Source organism: Primulina eburnea, chromosome 9 (genome assembly GCF_022965805.1).
Source record: "Primulina eburnea isolate SZY01 chromosome 9, ASM2296580v1, whole genome shotgun sequence".
Taxonomy (NCBI): domain Eukaryota; kingdom Viridiplantae; phylum Streptophyta; class Magnoliopsida; order Lamiales; family Gesneriaceae; genus Primulina; species Primulina eburnea.
In genome coordinates this window covers 14,493,057-14,508,361 of record NC_133109.1, presented here as the reverse complement: position 1 = coordinate 14,508,361, position 15,305 = coordinate 14,493,057, and the positions used below count along the sequence as shown (strand labels likewise).

At 37.6% G+C, this 15,305-nt stretch overlaps 1 protein-coding gene across 1 annotated transcript; it reads left to right on the top strand.

The window, feature by feature from the left end:
- Positions 1-686: 686 nt before the first annotated feature.
- Positions 687-13,804, top strand: LOC140841297 (kinesin-like protein KIN-5D). The gene is made up of 23 exons (XM_073208596.1): positions 687-864; positions 1,138-1,335; positions 1,424-1,553; positions 1,892-2,047; positions 2,132-2,608; positions 2,742-2,839; positions 2,927-3,083; positions 3,180-3,249; positions 3,358-3,434; positions 3,517-3,570; positions 3,663-3,743; positions 3,827-3,938; positions 4,139-4,225; positions 4,311-4,486; positions 4,565-4,726; positions 4,801-4,908; positions 4,988-5,146; positions 5,225-5,308; positions 12,491-12,696; positions 12,788-12,889; positions 12,974-13,083; positions 13,160-13,311; positions 13,458-13,804. The coding sequence occupies exons 2-23, from the start codon at positions 1,172-1,174 to the stop codon at positions 13,671-13,673; spliced, it is 3,138 nt and encodes a 1,045-aa protein (XP_073064697.1). The 5' UTR covers positions 687-864; positions 1,138-1,171; the 3' UTR covers positions 13,674-13,804.
- The last annotated feature ends 1,501 nt before the right edge of the window (positions 13,805-15,305 follow it).

Below are 15,305 nucleotides of genomic sequence, written 5' to 3'. Positions count from 1 at the left end.
TGTATGATTGGACATCTTTATGTCCATAAAAATAAAACGCAATATTAACATCACATAATCTAGTCTCGAATTCAAGAAACTTTTACCCTTATTTTTTGCGGCTGAATCGACAAGGATGAATTTCATTATCAATCTTGCGAAGAAGACCTCACTGTACTAAAGTATATTCATGAGCTTTATATATATGCATCTTGCATGAATATACATATAAAATGAATATTATAATTGGATAAAAACGTAAATTGTTACTAAAATAAATACCTTCTACTATAATTTAACTGGAATCTAGAATCTAGTTGGATGTTGAATGTGCTTCTATAAAATTTATACTGATAGAAGTTAGTATTAAAATTATTTATTTTTCAAACATTATTTCCTTCTGATTTTGAGTTTTTAACTTTTATTTATCTAAGTGTTTGCAATTACTAAAAAAGTGATTCACGACATTGACTTCGAAAATCAGTTTTGTGTGTTTCTTACATCCATATTATGCGTTAGCTTATAATAATAGGAATTTCAAATTTTCATTCAAATTCATTCAAATGGACTAAATGATTTCATCCAACTACGAAGTATATAATGTATATTTACAACGGTCAAAATCTCTCGCACAAACGGGGACGTTTTAGACTGTCGTCATCGCTTATGGAACTAACAAATTCAAACCCGACAATCCATAACGGCCATATTTTTTGAGTGTAATCTCTCTCTCTCTACTCCTTTTCTTTTATTATTATTATAAGTAAAAGTTCCAAAACTTCGCACTCAATCTGGTCACTGTACTGTCTCGGAAGGTATCGCCATTTGTGCTGCTATTCATTGTTCAATCTCCCTTTATTTGCCGGCCGCTTCACCACTTCTACTGTAAGCACATGTATGCCTTTAAATTTTTATTCACAGTAATCGTATTTTGCTGCGATTCTTCTGATCTTTTAGTTGCTTTGTTGTTTTCGAATCATAAATCGACTGTTTTCGTGATTTGTCGGTTGTTTGTTCAGTTCTTACGATTTTTTTCTTATTAAAGAAGCCACATTGTGTTTTTTCGTTTTGTGGTATGTTTTGTCTGTAGATATTTTCATTTGGGTTTAATGCGACTTGATTTGATTTTTTCTGAGCTGGATTTGCCTTGTGTGGCAGTGAAACAGGCTTAATTTAATAGTGATTGCGGTGAATGGATAGAAGGGGAGGAGGTGGAATGGTGCCGATATCGCCGTCACACACCCCACGTTCCAGCGATAAGACAGCGAGAGATCTGCGATCTGGGGATGGTAGTTTGAACGGAAAGAATGACAAGGATAAAGGAGGTGTCAATGTGCAGGTTATTGTGCGATGCAGGTGAACCTATTTTTTCCCTCGAGTGTTTTGATTTGAATGGTTTTTTTTTTTAATGGAATTCTCATGGGCTATATTTATGTTTTATCAGGCCATTGAGTGAGGATGAAGCGAGAGTGCATACTCCTGTGGTGATTTCTTGCAATGAAAACAGAAGAGAAATTTGTGCTATTCAGAATATTGCCAATAAGCAGATTGATAGGACTTTCAACTTTGACAAGGTCTGATATATCTTCTCCTGCCTACATGTTTTTGTTGTACGTATAAATTTGGGGAATATTAAAGAGTACAAATATAAAGAACTGAAAATTGTACAAGTTCGCTCTATTTTCAGACTTATGGCTATTCATTATATAACAGGCAACGTTGTTGAAGGTTGTTTAAACCATATGGTTCTGGTTGTTCATTAAATAGCAACCGGGTAGTTGAATGGGTTGTTTTTTCCCCTTAGTTTCTATTTTAAGTTCTGACTGTTTCCCCCCGTATAATTTCTCTTTTTCTCAGGTGTCAATGCACGGTCTGTTAATAATGCAACTTCATTTCTGGATTTTTGTTTTAGATATTTGGTCCAACATCTCAGCAAAAGGATATATATGATCAGTCAATCTGCCCCATGGTTTTTGAGGTTCTGGAGGGGTACAATTGCACCATTTTTGCCTATGGGCAAACTGGAACAGGCAAAACTTACACAATGGAGGGTGGATCAAGAAAAAAGGTTTGGTTTATGTCCTCTCTAGCTGTACTTGTTTCGAGATGTATCATGTGCCACTTTATCTTAATGATTTGACTTCTTGCTTAGAACGGTGATATTACGAATGATGGTGGAGTTATTCCAAGAGCTGTTAGGCAAATATTTGATATCCTAGAGGCTCAAAATGCTGAGTACAGCATGAAAGTGACATTCTTGGAACTCTACAATGAGGAAATTACAGATCTTTTGGCACAGGAAGAATGTTCAAAATTCATAGATGATAAGTCAAAGAAACCAATAGCGCTTATGGAGGACGGAAAAGGTGGAGTCCTTGTTAGGGGATTGGAAGAGGAGATTGTGACCACCGCAAATGAAATCTATAGAATCCTAGAGAAAGGTTCTGCTAAAAGGAGAACAGCAGAGACTCTTCTTAACAAACAGAGCAGCCGTTCTCACTCTATCTTTTCAATCACAATTCACATAAAGGAGTCTACTCCAGAAGGAGAGGAGATGATCAAATGTGGGAAGCTTAATTTGGTTGATCTTGCTGGTTCAGAAAATATTTCACGGTCTGGTGCCAGAGAGGTTAGAAAATGCAAATTATCTGATTTTTTTCCTTCTCTATCTGTTCATTAATCTCCACAATGGGGATAGAGGTCATCATAATTTTAACTGAATGTGTGTGTGTGTGTATAAATGATCGTGTCTACAATTTCAGGGCAGAGCAAGGGAAGCAGGTGAAATCAACAAGAGCTTGCTGACCCTTGGTCGAGTCATAAATGCTTTGGTTGAGCATTCTATTCACGTACCCTACAGGTAAAAAAACAATTCATTTTTCCTTGTTAACCGGATGTCCATTATCCAGGTGTGTTTCAAAATGATTAATGTCATGTGAAATCTCAGGGATAGCAAGTTGACAAGGTTGCTTAGAGATTCTCTTGGGGGGAAAACGAAGACTTGTATAATTGCAACAATATCACCTTCCATCCATTGTTTGGAAGAGACACTTAGCACTCTGGATTATGCTCACCGTGCAAAAAACATAAAGAACAAACCCGAGGTTAGTGGTCTTGAATATTTGGATAAAATTCTTCCTTTCTTCGGCTGATTATTTGACAGTGTGGACTAATCAACTAGTACATGGTTGTTATTACAGATCAATCAAAAAATGATGAAATCTGCAATAATGAAGGATCTATATTCTGAAATTGATCGACTAAAGCAAGGTTGTTCTCAGTGTTTGCAAGTGTGTTATGAACTTTATCTACGGTTGTTAAGTTCTTCAAAGCAATCTAAACTTCTATGCATATAAATAATGACCTAATATGCTTCAGAGGTATATGCTGCAAGGGAGAAGAATGGAATCTATATACCACGTGAACGTTATCTCCAGGATGAGTCTGATAAAAAGGTTTGATGGTGTTTGCTGAAATTATTTAATGTGATTCCCCATGCCCATGATATGACAGCCATGTTTTTTTCTATTGTTTCAGGCCATGTCCGAAAAAATAGAGCGCATGGAACTCGATTTAGAATCCAGGGACAAGGTAAAACTAACACATTTTTTTAACCTTAGTCTTTTTGGTGTGCTCTATGGAAACTCAAAGAGTTATCACAAAATTTTCAATTTTGTGCGCAGCAACTATTGGAACTCCAGGAATTGTACGATTCTCAACAGCAGTTGACTGTTGAATTATGTGATAAACTTGAAAAGACCGAGGTATTATTTGACTGTTTACAATTATAATCTTTTTCCCTTCTGCTTTGATGTGGAGGAATGATTTGGGTTCTATTCATATTCAGAAAAAGCTACAAGAAACTGAACATTCATTGCTTGATCTTGAAGGAAGGCACAAGCAGGCAAATGCAACGATCAAAGAAAAAGATTACCTTGTATCCAATCTTCTCAAGTCTGGTACGTGCCATTTATGCTGAATATCAAGCCATAAATATGATATTATTAGCCATTCCATCACTTGTTGTGGCATCCGAAATCTAATTTGATTTTTCATCAATTTTAATTGTTTAACATCTTTCGATTTACCATTAGTTTCTTAGTTGTTGAACTTAAAGGGGCCAGTTTTATGAAATTTTCACTTGATTACTTTTTCCTAGAGAAATCACTTGTTGAGCGTGCCCATGAGTTTCGAGCAGAATTGGAGAATGCTGTATCAGATGTCCAAAACCTATTTGCCAAGATTGGTTTGCATCTTGACTTTGAACAAATAATATGCTGAAATATCTCAGCGAATGATCCTATATAATGGAAGTATTTTGAAATCTGTAGAACGCAAAGACAAAATAGAAGATGGGAATAAGATTCTTATTCAAAATTTCCAGTCTCAGTTGACTAAGCAACTTGAGATCTTACACAAATCTGTGGCATCTTCTACCACTCAGCAAGAACAACAACTGAAGGAGATGAAAGAAGACATGCAGTCATTTGTAACCACAAAGACTGAGGTATGTCGGTTAGATAGGGACACCCGTTGTATTTTAAAGTTCCTAGTCAATAGAGTTTCTGATCTGTTGCATTTCTAGGCTGCTGGAGAGCTCCGGGAGTGCCTTAAAAACTTGAAAACGATGTATGGTTCTGGTATAAAGGTTTTAGATGATTTAGCCGGACATCTTTATGGTAACTCTCAATCAACATCTGGTCAACTGAGTTCCGAAGTTTCTAAGCATTCTTCTGCACTAGAGGAGGTGTGAATTTATTGAATATTGCTTTGAGAAAAATCATAGAACCTTATTTCAGCACGAATGATTCTGTTGTGCAGCTTCTCAAAGGAATTGCTTCAGAGGCTGATACTTTACTTAATGACCTTCAAAATAGCCTGCACAGTCAGGAGAAGAAATTAACTGTATATGCGCAACAGCAACATGAGGTTGGCATTTCTCAATTTACAGGATGGAAGATGGTTTTTGTTTCGTTCATCATCTAATTAATTGCAATGTTCTTTTCAGGCTCACAGCAGAGCAGTTGAAACCACTAGATCAATTTCTCAAATAACTGTAAACTTCTTCAAGACTTTAGATGGGCATGCCACAAAATTGGGCCAGATTGTGGAAGAAGCACAGACAACTAATAATTGGAAATTATCTGAATTAGAAAAGAAGTTTGAGGTTTACTTTCTTTGTTTAAAAACTTCATTAAGCTTACACAACAAACTATTTCTGAGTGGATGTTCAATTTTTTCATAGGAGTGTGCTGCTCAAGAAGAAAAGCAACTGCTAGAAAAAGTGGCAGAGCTGCTTGCTGGTTCAAATGCTCGAAAGCAAAAAGTGGTATGCACCTTTAAATGGACAAATTTAATGAATCACTTGGATTTTCATTTTGAACTTTCACGTAAAAATTGTCACCTGTGGGAAACTTAAGATTGATCTTTCACAACACACACACATATATATATGGCACACGCGATGCATATGTTTACAGTCTTTTTTTATCATTATCGATGGACTAAAGTGAAATTTGAAAAATTATGGCACGACTATATTGATATTTGAATTGTTAAAATAAAAAAATATATAACAAAAGTGTAATATGTTGAAAGTACCTGGTGTGCTTCTCGAAAATTCTGAACAAATTAACAGCAACGATTCTTTAAGTCGAGGCAAGGATAAATCCTTTATCCGCAAGACGATATTGCCCGTGTACTAGTGCTTCACGTTAACGACAATCGTCTCTAAGATACAACGACTAGTGTCAAGAGAGGTAGCACAACGATCTCTTGATTCCAACGAACACAAAATGCTATAACTTTCAAGTGAGTATAAAAGAAATCTTGCAGCAATATGGAGGAAGAAATTGATGCAAAAAACGTGCGCAAAATAATGCAGGTAGGGGATATTTATAGAACACCAAAGCTTGGCTCGAATGGTCACACCCTATCGTCCAGAAGATGCAACCTTGGTTGACTAGATGTGTTGTTTCGGTGAAGGAGTACAACATTGGCGTGTGTGGCGTTTCGCACATTCAGAACCAGAGGCGCGCACGCACCTGCGCGACATGACGCGCGGCCGCGCGCATGGTTCTGTTCTGCGTGCACTGAATGTCAGTGTTCATGCGCTGCCGCGCACTGGATTCTGTCCCCGCACACCGAAAGACCAGTGTGGCGCGCGCGGCTGCGCGACATCATGTGCGGCCGCGCGCTGCATTCTGTTCGCAAGCAAGAATGCCGCATCCGCGCAGGAACTCGCGCAAGGGCGCACCATCTACTGTTTTGAACACCAACAAAATTTATTTCATCAAATAATTTTGGTCCAAAAAGATAAATATTGGTCAAACACCACACCACACCTCACCGCACCGCGCCGGGCGGGCGCGCGCGTGTGTTTAAATCACCGAGACCTAGCCTAGTAGCGTCTCCCCCCTTCTAAAAGCTTTGGTACCCCTTGGGGCCCAAACCCTTAGTCCACACTAGAACTAATAAGGAGGAAAACTTTTCTCTAAGCTTCCAATGTAGGACAACCACATTTCCATTCACATTTCCATTTTATTCACATTTTCTCTAACAATCCCCCACATGAATGAAATTTATGCATGTATGCAAATCCACTTGAATTCTTTTGAACTACTATTGCATCGGGAAAGGTAGCTTTTGGCTTTGAACCTTCCGTAGTAAAATACTATCGGATTTACTAGTTGCTTGGTGACGCGATGTCTTGAACCATTCAACCGTTTGTGTAAACCAAGACAACAGCATTTACACAATAATAGCTCTAACATATTTTGTTCTCATGTTGTGTCCGTTTCGGCCCTGGACCATATCTTAGATTCATAAGCGTTCTTGAAGCGGCCATCACTTCGCACTTATATAGGTGATCTCCTATCAAGAGTATCCTGCCATACTCTACCTCTTAGGTATAGGAATCACTAAAAGAAAACTTAACCTCACCACATGTTGCAGGTACATTTTACTTGGACGTTTTAAGAATGAGCCTTCATTGTTTCCAAGTGTTCAACCAATGTTTATAACTTAGTTTTCCCATTGAACCAAAGTTTTGGGATCTCCAATTCACAAGGTTGGGTTACCGCTATAAACATTTTTATTTTGTGGCTTTCAAGCCCATTCCCCTTATTAGCTTGTACAATTGATCTCGATTTATACTTTTAGTAAACGGATCCGCTAGGTTTTCCTTTGATTTCACATATTCAACAGAAATAACCCCATTAGAGATCAATTGTCTTATGGTATTATGTCTCCGACGAATATGTCGAGACTTACCATTGTACATACTGCTTTGTGCTCTTCCTATTGCTGATTGACTATCACAATGAATAACAATAGAAGACACTGGTTTATTCCAACAAGGAATATCTTCTAGGAAGTTTCTTAGCCACTCGGCTTCTTCTCCTGCTTTGTCCAAAACAATAAACTCGGATTCCATCGTGGATCGAGCTATACATGTTTGCCTAGAAGATTTTCATGACACCGCTCCTCCACCAATCGTGAACACATATCCACTTGTGGACTTGGAGTCTTTTGTGTCAGATATCCAATTTGCATCACAGTATCCTTCCAATACTGCTGGATATTTCGTATATACCAATCCAAAGTTCATGGTGTATTTTAAATATCCAAGCACTCTCGTCAAGGCTTTCCAATGGTCCTTATTTGGATTGCTTGTAAACCTACTTAACTTGTTTACGGAATATGCAAGATCTGGTCGGGTACAATTAGTCAAGTACATTAGACTACCGATTATCCGTGCATATTCTAGTTGATCAATAGGTTCTCCTCGATTCTTTGCTAAATGAACACCCAAATCTAAAGGTGTTCTTGCCGAAGGATTGTCGAGTGCCTTGAATCTTTCAAGAACCTTTTCAACATAATGAGTTTGTGATAATATAATTCCTTCAGAATTCCTAGAGATTTTAATCCCTAATATTATATCACATAACCCCAAGTCTTTCATATCAAAATGTTTTTTCAACATTTTCTTAGTATTCATGATCAACTCATGATCATTTCCCATGATTAACATGTCATCTACATAGAGGCAAACAATTACATATACATTTTCATTTCCTTTAATGTAGACGCACTTGTCACACTCATTGATTTTGAAACCATTTGATATCATTGTGGTATCAAATTTTTCATGCCACTGTTTAGGTGCTTGTTTGAGTCCGTATAGGGACTTGACAAGTTTACAAACCTTTTTCTCTTGTCCGGGTTTGTTGTTCCATATAGATTTCTTCTTCCAATACTCCATTTAGAAACGCTGTTTTAACATCCATTTGATGAATCTCAAGGTCATGCAACGCTGCAATGGCTATGAGAACACGAATGGATGTGATTCTCGTAACTGGAGAGTATGTGTCAAAGAAATCATATCCCTCTTGTTGTCTAAACCCTTTGGCAACCAATCGAGCTTTATACTTATCTATAGATCCATCTTCTTTGTATTTCCTTTTAAGGATCCATTTGCATCCTAAAGGTTTACAACCCGGAGGAAGATCAACTAACTCTCATGTGTGGTTGTACATTATGGAATCTATTTCACTTTTGATTGCTTCTTTCCAGAAAGGAGCTTCTGGATTTGACAGAGCCTCTTGAATAGTTCTTGGTTCATTATCTAACATGTATGTTAGAAAATCGGGACCAAATGACTTTTCAACTCTTGCTCTCTTACTTCGCCTTATATCTTCATTGCCTTGAACGGGTGCAATCGAAGTTTCATAAGGTCTTTTGTTTAGACGGGATTCTTTCCTTTCTTTACAAGGAAACATATTTTCAAAGAACACGGCGTTCCTTGATTCAATTATCGTTCCCTCATTGATATCAGGAACTTCAGATTTGTGCACTAAGAAGCGATATGCACTACTATTAGTTGCATATCCAATGAAGATGCAGTCAATTGTTTTAGGCCCAATCTTAACTTGTTTTGGCTTTGGTATTTCTACTTTAGCCAAACACCCCCACACTTTGAGGTATTTGTAAGATGGTTTACGCTTTTTCCATTTCTCATATGGAGTCTCATTGTTTCCTTTGAATGGTATCTTATTGAGAATGTAGTTCGCTGAGAGAATCGCTTCCCCCCACAAGTTTTGGGGTAAGCCTGAGTTTATCAACAACGCATTCATCATCTCCTTAAGAGTACGATTCTTGCGTTCTGCTACTCCGTTTGATTGAGGTGAGTATGGAGCTGTAGTTTGATGAATTATGCCATTGTTTGTGCAAAATTCTTCAAACGGAGCAACATACTCTCCACCTCGATCACTTCTTATCATTTTGATCTTTGAACTTAGTTGATTCTCGACTTCATTCTTATAAGCTTTGAATGTTTCTATTGCTTCATCTTTGCTTTTCAACAAGTATACATAGCAAAACCTTGTGCAATCATCAATGAATGTTATGAAATACTTCTTGCCACCTCGAGTTTGAACATATTTCAAATCACATATATCAGTATGGATTAATTCAAGCGGCGTAGTACTTCTCGTTATCGAATGGAAAGGGACCTTTGCCATTTTTACTTCAACACAGATCTCACACTTGTGTTGTGGATCCTTTTTAAATGTAGGTATTACATTTTGATTAGCAAGTCTTTGCAACGTGTTAAAGTTAACATGTCCCAATCTTTCATGCCATAAATTTGGACTTTCAATCAAGTACGCAGAATTTATAACTTTATTCTTCGCCTCTTGGCGGATAACATTCATTACATTCATCTTGAAGAGCCCATTATCTTGGTACCCTTTGCCTATAAAAACACCACTCTTGGTTAACACAAATTTGTCCGATTCGAACACAAGCCTAAAACCGGCCTTACTCAACAAAGAACCAGAAACCAAGTTCTTCCGAATGTCCGGCACATGTAGTACATTCTTGAGCGTTACTTCCTTGCCTGAAGTCATCTTCAGCACTACTTCTCCAACTCCTACGACATCAGACGTTGTAGAGTTCCCCATAAATAGTTTTCTTTCACTGTTGGGAGAGTAGGATGAAAACATCTCCTTGTTGGCACAAACGTGGCTGGTAGATCCAGTGTCTATCCACCACTCTCTTGGATTGTCCACCAAGTTGGCTTCACATATAACAGCAGATAAATCAAGTTGTGACATATCAATTGGTACATACCGTTCTTCGACGACATTTGCTTGCCTTTGTTTCTGTTTTGTATTGTCTCTTTTTGGAAGACGACAATCTTTTGCCATGTGATTCGGCTTGCCACAATTGAAGCAATTCCCTTTGAACTTCTTGGCTTTTCCTTGTTTCTTGTCATCGTTCGGTCGCTTTCTCTTGTGATTAGTACTTGATTCCGCTAGATTTGCTTTAGCTTCAGATTCCATCGCCTTTTTATATGACTTGGCTTCACAGTTTCGGTTGTCTTCCTCGATTCTAAGTCTCACTATTAGATCTTCAAGTTTCACTTCCTTTCGCTTGTGCTTGAGATAGTTTTTGAAGTCCTTCCACATAGGTGGTAACTTTTCGATGAGTGCTGCTACTTGGAAGGGCTCATTCAATAACATTCCCTCAGAAAGCAAGTCATGGAGAATGATCTGAAATTCCTGCACTTGGCTAATAATAGTTTTGGAGTCGGTCATTTTGAAGTCTAGGAATTTACCAACAACAAACTTCTTGATGCCCGCATCCTCCGTCTTGTACTTTTTCTCCAAGGAATCCCACAATTCCTTAGCAGTCTTTACTGAGCAATAAACACTATAAAGTGTGTCATCAAGGCCATTTAGTATGTAATTCCTGCATAAGAAATCGCTGTGATTCCAAGCATCCACAGCATTTCTCCTTTGGGTATCGGTATCATCTTCTGCAATTGTAGGTGGATCCTCTTTCAAAAATCGAGACAGGCTTAGGGTAGTGAGATAGAACAGCATTTTCTGTTGCCAACGTTTGAAGTCGGCACCGGTGAACTTCGATGGCTTTTCACCATGAGCAGGAGCAGTAGCAATGGGAGAGAATGATGTGCTCGACATTTTCAGAATTCAGAGATAGTAGAACACGAATATCGTCTTGCGCTTGTTGAAAGTACCTGGTGTGCTTCTCGAAAATTCTGAACAAATTAACAGCAACGATTCTTTAAGTCGAGGCAAGGATAAATCCTTTATCCACAAGACGATATTGCCCGTGTACTAGTGCTTCACGTTAACGACAATCGTCTCTAAGATACAACGACTAGTGTCAAGAGAGGTAGCACAACGATCTCTTGATTCCAACGAACACAAAATGCTATAACTTTCAAGTGAGTATAAAAGAAATCTTGCAGCAATATGGAGGAAGAAATTGATGCAAAAAACGTGCGCAAAATAATGTAGGTAGGGGATATTTATAGAACACCAAAGCTTGGCTCGAATGGACACACCCTATCGTCCAGAAGATGCAACCTTGGTTGACTAGATGTGTTGTTTCGGTGAAGGAGTACAATATTGGCGTGTGTGGCGTTTCGCACATTCAGAACCAGAGGCGCGCGCGCACCTGCGCGACATGACGCGCGGCCGCGCGCATGGTTCTGTTCTGCGTGCACTGAATGTCAGTGTGGCGCGCGCGACTTCATGCGCTGCCGCGCACTGGCTTCTGTCCGCGCACACCGAAAGACCAGTGTGGCGCGCGCGGCTGCGCGACATCATGTGCGGCCGCGCGCTGCATTCTGTTCGCAAGCAAGAATGCCGCATCCGCGCAGGAACTCGCGCAAGGGCGCACCATCTACTGTTTTGAACACCAACAAAATTTATTTCATCAAATAATTTTGGTCCAAAAAGATAAATATTGGTCAAACACCACACCACACCACACCTCACCGCTCCGGGCCGGGTCGGGCGGGCGCGCGCGTGTGTTTAAATCACCGAGACCTAGCCTAGTAGCGTCTCCCCCCTTCTAAAAGCTTTGGTACCCCTTGGGGCCCAAACCCTTAGTCCACACTAGAACTAATAAGGAGGAAAACTTTTCTCTAAGCTTCCAATGTGGGACAACCACATTTCCATTCACATTTCCATTTTATTCACATTTTCTCTAACATAATATTAATATCATATAATTATAAAGTTGGAAAAAAAAGTCGGTGTCCTTTCTAGATGGTTACTATCATGTCCTCAACTTTATCTATATATATATATATACCCAGTTGCCATTTTCAGTTTTATTTTTATTCGGCCAACAAAGATAAAAGATGCAAAATGTGAACTTGCAAAACCTATATATAATTTTCCCACTTCGTTTTGATTACCATTTTCAAGTTCCTAAACATGATTAAATCTGCCAAATTGCCTAGTTGCCATTTTCCGTTTTATTTTCATTCGGCCAACAAAGATAAAAGATGCAAAACGATTTATGCATTAAAAAGTGATACTTGCAAAACCTCAGAAATAGTCTCTTATTGTTTTAATATTGTTAGTCAAATGATAAAAAAATTATTATGGGTCGAATATCACAGTCTCTTGTTCTTTTAATATTGGTACTCAAATGATAATAAATTATTATGTCCTTTTCGCGTTTTTGTTACCAGGTTCAATGTGCGATTGATGGACTTAGGATGAGTGCAGCTAGCAGAACAACTAGTTTACAGCAGGAGATGTCAATTATGCAAGATACTACTTGTTTTATCAAAGCTGAATGGACAAGTTACATGGAGAGCGCTGAATCCCATTATCTTGAGAACACAGCGTCAGTGGAAAGTGGTAAAAATGACATGGAGGATGTCTTGTATAAATGGTTAGTTTCACAAATTATAAATTCCCTTCCCTGTCATGTCTATAATTCTCAACTGGGGTTGCTCATTCTGAACAACTAAAAAACTACACAGTATGGAACAAGCAAAATTGGGTGCCCAACAGTGGAAAAATGCTCAAGAATCCCTGCATAGTCTAGAGAAGAGCAATGTTGCTTCAATGAATGAAATAGTTAGGTTAGTACAAATCCCAATATTCAAGCTTTAAAGTTTCACCTGCACATTATCGTAATTTTATGTTTATATGTGACCTAACTATAGGAGAGAAATGGGCACCAATGCACTATTGCGTGGACGGTTTACTTCTGCTGTGAGCTCTGCTATTGAAGATGCAGATATTGAAAGCAAAAATCTGCTCTCGTCCATTGACAGTAAGATAACTAGTTTATATTTATTTCATCCACTGCATATTATTCTCGACATCCATTTCATTTCATTAACTTGCAGGTTCATTACAACTTGACCGTGAGGCATGCACGAATCTTGATTCCATGATTGTTACTTGTTGTGGGGACTTACAAGAATTGAACAGTGGGCATCATCACAAGATTTTGGAAATCACAGAAAATGCAGGAAAATGCCTTATAGAAGACTATGCGGTAGGAGTCTCTCATATGAGATTTTGTTGCTTGTCAAATTTAGAAAAAAAAATTACTGGATTGAATCCACAACCAAGTACAGAGCAAAACAGATATGCATGAAAAGTTTATGTTGCGTAATACACATGCTTAATTGACAATATTAGGTGGATCAACAATGCTGCTCGACACTGAAGAAGAGAGCGATCAACATTCCAAGCATTTCTTCCATTGAGGAACTCAGGACCCCATCTTTCGAAGAATTGCTCAAGTCATTCTGGGACGCGAAATCTTTAAAGCAGGCGAATGGAGAGGTAAAGCAAATGTTAGAGGCTGTTGTTTCTTTGAGAGACTCTCGGCTTCCTCTTACCGCTGTCAACTAGAAAGACTATAGAATTGTTGTACAGAAAGTATGTTTTAATTACAGAATGAATTGCATTTGGTAATTAGGTAACATCCACATTGAGTTTGATTTATCCTGAAATATTTCATTGATATTCTGAAAACAAAATTCAAACAATCATTTCACTCTATTTTACTTACTTTTTTAGCCATGTCTCTATTAATTACGGAAACCCGCGGTTGTTACTCTTTTGGTGGACATGGGTAAACCTTCGAACTAATACAATAACTTGCAAATCAGGTTTAACAGCTTGTCCGAAAAAGTGTTGACAAGAGAAATCAAATTCAACCATTAATCAAGTTATCGCATATTCCACTAACTCAAACACCTATGGAACACCACAACGATTTTATCCTATCAGACTAAATATTTATGTCGTCGATGGTAGTGTCGAATTAGTATATCATCCACCGTCAATTTTATGTTATCCTGATGTGACCAGTAAAGAAAACAAAGCCAAAAATTCGTACTTGGGGTTGGTTGTAGTCTTCAGATGAGACTTATCCAATGGGCAACCAATCAAATACATTCACTCAACATTAACAATCGATTTATTTTTGTATAAAATGGACCGATCGAAAGTAATATTCAAGAAAAGCTAGTAAATTGGAACAGTAACAATGTTCATAAAGATTGGACTGAATTAAACAAAATCGAACTAATTAAAAAAGTCAGTGTTAAATTGAACCAAAATATTTTCAAGGAACGAATTTTACATGTCTTAAAGATCATATTTGGATCGATCCTTAAATTTGGATGGGCATTCATGTATCCTGTTGGTTTTTTCACATCCAAACATTTCTATTTGCGGAACTTTATTATTTATTTATATATAAATATTGCAAATGTTTAAAAGAAAACCCGTAAAATTTTCCATGCATCAAATTTTAAGAATTAAAATTATTTTAAATTTTGGTGATAATAAATAATAATGGTCAGTTAAGCTATCCATCGGATGATAGATGATTAGCAGATGCTGATGGGACATCCAGCTGGATGCTGGTTAAACTTGCTGGAAGATTGTGAGCAAGATTTCAAGGGTGCTGGAAGATCCTGCCAGATACGTAATATCGGGTCAATAAATTTGATTTTAGGTGGGCTTAAATGAAGGTAATTTTAGATTAGACAAAAATATTGGTGAGGTAAGAAGTGTCTGTAAGGTCCAAAATACGATAAAGTAATTCAACTGAATGCAAATCTAAGAAAAATAGAAAATGCATGATTAAATTATTTTAATTGCATTGATTAAATGTAGTAGGCATGTTTACATGTTTAAAATATGGTTTTCTTTTCGAGACACGGTCGAGGTGACCTGGGACCGTAAAAGAAAAATATTTTTTATTAAATGATTATTTTAAATTATTTAAATTTAAGGTATATTTAATATGTTATTTTCGAAAATGGTACCTTTTGAGATGTTTTACGCGCTGAGTCGTATTTAAACCAATAATCGATTTTTGAAAAAAATGAGCATTTTTGAGAACTCGGCTAATATTTTCAAAAATCTTCCGGAAAGAAATATTTTTTCTACATTATAATGGACCTATAATAACAAGGTAATTGGACCTAGTTTTCTACCCAATTATTTATATTAAAATATAAGGTTTTCTAA